The 5,802-nt window shown below is 46.3% G+C and overlaps 1 protein-coding gene across 1 annotated transcript in view; it reads right to left on the minus strand.

Annotated features, from left to right (window-relative positions):
• The window catches only part of LOC117957217 (collagen alpha-1(XIV) chain-like), a 146,732-nt gene that overhangs the window by 63,588 nt on the left and 77,342 nt on the right, over positions 1-5,802 (minus strand). The window contains exons 15-16 of the mRNA XM_034892813.1: positions 5,338-5,533; positions 1,780-1,909 (exon numbers count right to left, since the gene is read on the minus strand). Of these exons, the coding sequence (XP_034748704.1) occupies positions 1,780-1,909; positions 5,338-5,533 (326 nt within the window). The remainder of the gene's footprint in view (positions 1-1,779; positions 1,910-5,337; positions 5,534-5,802) is intronic.

Genomic DNA, 5,802 nt, shown 5'->3' on the forward strand with positions numbered 1-5,802 from the left:
GTCCATCAGCATTTCCCCCCCATCCCTCATAGGTTAAAATCCCCAGATTATGCCGGCTCCCATTGTCAGATCATCCATCTTCACTCTGAAAAACCCAATCATCTCCCTCTCTCTGCATTCTGTCGCTCCTCCCTGGGCGATCGTCTCATCCCTCACTCGCTAACGGGAACCATTCATCATCACGGCATGTCGTTTAGAACCCGCAGAACGTCGTTAGCTTCTGCTAATGTGTGTAATGCTCTTCTCGGGGAGACGTGATGGGACAAGGAAAGGATGAATGGCGTGATTTTGGCTCTTCGTCCTTGCTGGAAGTTGAGTGTTTGTTCTGTAATGCACTCGGCAGAGGAGGAAATCATTAGCCTGGGCTGGGGCGTTCACAGCGCCGATCACTCATGTTTAACAAAAGTTAAAAGAAGGCCTGCGATCGTATTCCTGTCTTCACCTCCACAGTACAAGAAATGGATGGGGGACATTAAGATAGCAGGACAGGTTGCAATCTCCTTTAACTCCCCCTGGACATCGTCTCGAGTGTAATGAGCCGCAGGCTGAATTAACGTATTAGAAAGCACCTGAGCAAAGAATGTTTGGGGGGGCAAGGTCGTTGCAATTATAGGTACTCTTCATTTAACCTTCCTGTTGTCTTCGGGTCAAATTTGACCTCTGTCTAAAATGTTTCTATGTCTATGTCTGTGTTTTTTTCCAATTGTTTAAAAAAGTAACGTGGACGGTTCCCGACAGCGCCGATACCGATAACATTAATGGTTTAAAAATCGGATAATCCGATATATTAAGCCAATATATATTTTGAGAAACTAAATCCAGAAACACGTTACAAAACATACACAGATTTCCCTAACATTAGTTATCTGTAGTTATGAGTTCTCACTAAAATAAAATGTGTAAAAATTCAAACATAAGATATAAAACCTAAAAGTCCTTTGAAAAATAACACAATAACAAAAAAAACAAAAAAAACAGTGTTGCCAACATGGACGTTAGAGTGCGGATCGGGCCGGATTTTTCTGTCCGAGCCCGGCCCGAGCCCGACACAATTAAAATCGCATTTGTTTCTCATACTAATGACACATGTACGTTTGTTTGTGTGGAAAGCCCGCTTTTATTAACATCATATGTGGGGGATTATGTCAGTAAATCTGAGTAAAATAAATACCTTGCTTAACCTGTATTGATAAGCCGCCCCAATAAGAGATGTTCACTCACACATCTACTGTACATGTTTAGTTTAATGCCTTGCTGCCACTGCTGAGAGTGTAATAGAATAGGTTTACTTGATAAAGCACCTTTTACAGGCAAAGTAGCAAAGTGCTTCACATGATAACAATTTGTAAAATACAGTCAGACCCAAACAGTAAATAAGCAAGCAAAAAAGAAAAAACAAACCAATAGAAATAAAAAAACCAAAAGTTATAAACAGGAAAAAAGAATGAGTTTACACAAAAAAAATGTTCAATGCCTTATCGCGCTGATGTGACCGAGCCCGACCCGAACCCGAGCATCCTTTCTAAAAATCTGTTGGAACCCGGCCCGGCCCGTCGGGTCCCGTTGGGTACCGTCGGGGTACCCGATGTGAGTCGGGGGGGGGGGGGGGGGGGGGGGGGGGGGGGGGGGGGGGGGGGGGGGGGGGGGGGGGGGGGGGGGGGGGGGGGGGGGGGGAATGCAACGCTACCGAGCCACGGCCGAGCGACGTGCGTCGCCGTGACGTGTTGCAGGTTTAAAAGACGAGAGGATTAAAACACACTGAACGTGAACAGGACTTACGGGTCCGTCCCATCCGCGCGGCTGTGGGTCCGTCTCCATCGGGGTAAACAGGGGTGATGGAGACCTTGTACTCCGTATCCGACAGCAACGGCTGCAGAATCAGACTGTTCTGATTGGTGGGCACCGTCCTCTGCAAGCACAAACAAAGTCAAGTTAGTTTAACATGAACATGACAGACAAACTGATGGGGGGAACTCTGAGGGTTCACTAATCACAGGGTTGGTGGTTCGATCGCGTGTAGTTACTCGGTTTTGGAGTTTGCGGTTTGAATACTCTTATTAACGAATCCCGTCTCCCAGCAGCGCATCCCGTCTCCCAGCAACGAATCCCGTCTCCCAGCAACGCCTGGTCAGATGCCTTTAGCGATTGTTATTGACTCCAAAAGTCTCATGGCCTCATGCGCTTGGTCAGGACTCTAGGCTTCTGGGTCGGGACATACATTTAACTGCCACGCGGGACAAGAACCCGGGTTTCCTGGGTTAAAGTACTGTGTTGTTTGCCCCCCCCCTAAAAAAAGCAGGCCACCTTTTCATTCCTGTCTACCACCTTGTCCGTCTGTCTTTTTGTCCCGTCTGTCTTCCTGTCCTGTCTGTCTCCCTTGCATTACGAGCATGTACAGACTAGGCCGGCTCCATCCACCCCCCCCAAAAAAAATGAAAACACTTTCTCAGACAAACACTGCGGGCCTTGACAGATCAATTTCAGCCCAGCATGTTGAAAGAGGCCGTAAGTCTCGAAACTTTCACCGAGCCTCAAAGTTGGGAGAAACCACCTTCAGCTGCACTCCTTTTACTCCACTTTGTAAAAGCAAACATGGTTTCATGAAGTATTTATAGGATTCAGCAACCCAATCTAGCTTTGACAGAGGCTATCGGTGCAGGCCCAGAATATCAAGCAGGGTCCATCTGAGACGTTGTTTGAAGGCAAACTGCCTGGAGGAGACTACTAGAACTGTTGGGTTCTTGTAAATTCTGGAGTGTGGTATATCTGTAAAGTGTCTTGAGATAACTCTTGTTATGAATTGATACTATAAATAAAATTGAATTGAATTGAATTGGAGACCACACCCGAGTGCACGGGGATGGAAGTCCACATCAGGTGAGCAATATGTGCAACATGTCCGCTAAACGGCACTTAACTGCAGCCCAACAAAAGTCACTGAATGATGAGAATGAAATGATGAAATGTCTCTCATATGTGACTACAGGTACAACGGGTACATGGAATGGGTGATGAAAATTACACCCAGACTGAAGTAGTATTTCACTGCTGGAAAAAAGGGTATTTTGATAATAAACTACCTCTGTAGGGATCCTTTCCTTAAAATAACAATCTGAGCCCGTCAGTGGCAAAAACAACTTTTAGTGGACGCAATCTGACGGTGCGCACAACAGAACTGTCAGGTGTCAGGAGTACCTGGCACCAAATTAAAGATGCAAAGGCTGGACACAGTCTGTGTTTTAGAATCTGAGCTGCATCAATCACTGATGTGTACGACAGGTAGTGTCATCAGAGAGTTGTTTTGGCGGAGATGGAGATTTCAGGTGTTTTTTTTCCAGATAAATGTGATTTGAGTTGTCTAACGAGACATCGTGGAGCAGCTGGTCGACAGTTTCAGGGATAAAAGCAGAGAAGAGGCAACGAATCTCAGACAGCTGTGTGAACATAACAACTGTTCTCCCCCTCTCCAGTCGGCTCATTCAGGGGAGCAGAGAGAAATCACTGCAAAGACAAAGTTTGGGACATTGGAGAACTATGGAAACTTTTTTTAGAACTTAGAAGAACACATTGTCGCTGAAAGATGAAAACCTTGAATGTCCAAAAAACGTCTTTCAGCACTGGGTTGCAGCAGCTATGCGTAAGATTTATCGACTCAATATCATTGTCGCAATATTTAGGCAGCACGGTGGCTCAGTGGTTAGCACTACTGACTCAAGTAAGAAGGTTCTGGGTTCAAATCCAGGTCTTTCTGTGTTGAGTTTGCATGTTCTCCCAGTGTCAGCGTGGGTCTCCTCTGGGTAATCTGGTTTCTTCCCACCATAAAGACATGCATGCTGGGTAGGACTACAGTTGAAAATTAGACTGGCTAACACTGGTGCATTAACAGAAATGTTGATTAATGTGCATTGTCCTAATCAAATATATATATATATTTTTTTTCAATATATCGGGTAATGCCTAATATTGGCCCGCCCATATATTGGTTGGGCTCTAGTTAGAGACTCCTGAGCCAGCATGCTATCAAATCCACAATGTTGTACCGGTTGTTAACAGTTAGGACTAAACTCCATCGGTGTAGATAAAGTGGGATAACTGCCATCCAGACATCGATCGCATGGAAACAAGTGAATATGTTTATTGCTGTTTAATGGCTGGTGTCCCTGCCTCGGCAACAACAAACAACCGAGTGAAACTGGCTCTGAACAGAGCCTGAGAGGAAGCCTGCCAGCGTCTTCCCCCAGCAGAAAGACATCTGAGGAGCTGCTGGTGAGCGCTGCTCGGGGATTCATGACCTGACGGGACTGCCAAACAGAGCCCGTAGCTGCTCGCACGTCTGATAAGAGATCTCATTTAACAAGCACATGGTGGAGCAGCTGGCAGCTCTTTATAGTCAGGATGAAAAGGCTGATGTGGGACCCGTGGCCAGAGTCACCCACAGACACACACACACACAGACACACACACACACACAGACACACACACACACACACACACACACGGAGTCTAATGATACTATAAATTCAGTAGTTGGTGCCAATACCAGTAAAATAACATGATTCCCGATGCCGATTTTGATACCACAGTAATAAAAAGATTCCATGTACTTTAACTTGAAACATGAACTACACACACACACACACACACACACACACACACACAGCTGATATAATATGGATATGTTGCCCAGCCCTGATGTGAACAGCCAAAAACAATGAAATCAATAAATCAGAAATGAGCACTAAAGATTGCAGTGTGTTGGGCACCCAGATAGCTCAGTTGGTAGAGGGGGTGCCCATATACGGAGGTTTACTCCTCCACGCAGAGGGCCCGGGTTCGAGTCCGGCCTGCGGCCCTTTGCTGCATGTAATTCCCCCTCTCTCTCCCCTTACACGTCTTAAACTGTCCTGTCAATAAAAGGCCTAAAGTGCCCAAAAAATAATCTTAATAAAAAAAAAAAAGATTGCAATGTGAACGTATCTTAAAGGGGTGACAGAGTTTACCTCGTCATAGTGGAGAGCCTCGAAGTCCCCCTGACACCTCTTTACCATGCAAATCTCACAGTTACCCCAGGAGAGGTGACACAGGGTTGCATTAGGGAGCAAAGAACACCCCCGAGCCATTTTGAGCCCAGCCGATGTTACACACCCTATACGGAGACCTTAAAGGAACAGTGTGAAATCCTCTACATAATCATTCTATCACCCCTTAAAAACATCTTAAATAACTGCTCTCATTGTCATTTTATATCCAGATGTATCAGAGTGAGGGCAGACATCCAGGACCCCCTCACTCTGAAGTTATCATGCAGATCCACCGTCTTTGTCCTCCCCGTCTCACCTGCTCCTCTGCCCGGTCCCCCTTGGCGCTGATGTAGCTCAGCCGATAATGTCGGACGTTCCTGGAGTCCCCGGGCTGCCAGGCCACCCGCATGCTGTAGGTGGTTTCGTCATCGATCCTCATGTTCCTCACCCCAAAACGAGGAGCTGGAGGATCAGAGAGAGTGAAAACAATCACACTGCAGCAGTGGTGTAGTCTACGTCAGGGGTCAAAAACGATGTTTAGGCCAAGGGCCCTTAAATTGAGAGTGGTGATCCCCAAAAACCATAGGCACAATTTAGGCAGGGGGGATATGGAGCGTTACACCACCCACCCAAAATAATAAAAAATTGACTTAACCCAAAGTTTTTGTAACAGGGACGTTGAAGAGCGTCCTCTGGTGGATAAACCATGCAATGCCATCACTACCAGGGACGTTGTAGAGCGTCCTCTGGTGGACAGACCATGCAATGCCATCACTACCAG

Source organism: Etheostoma cragini, chromosome 14, assembly GCF_013103735.1.
Source record: "Etheostoma cragini isolate CJK2018 chromosome 14, CSU_Ecrag_1.0, whole genome shotgun sequence".
Lineage (NCBI taxonomy): Eukaryota > Metazoa > Chordata > Actinopteri > Perciformes > Percidae > Etheostoma > Etheostoma cragini.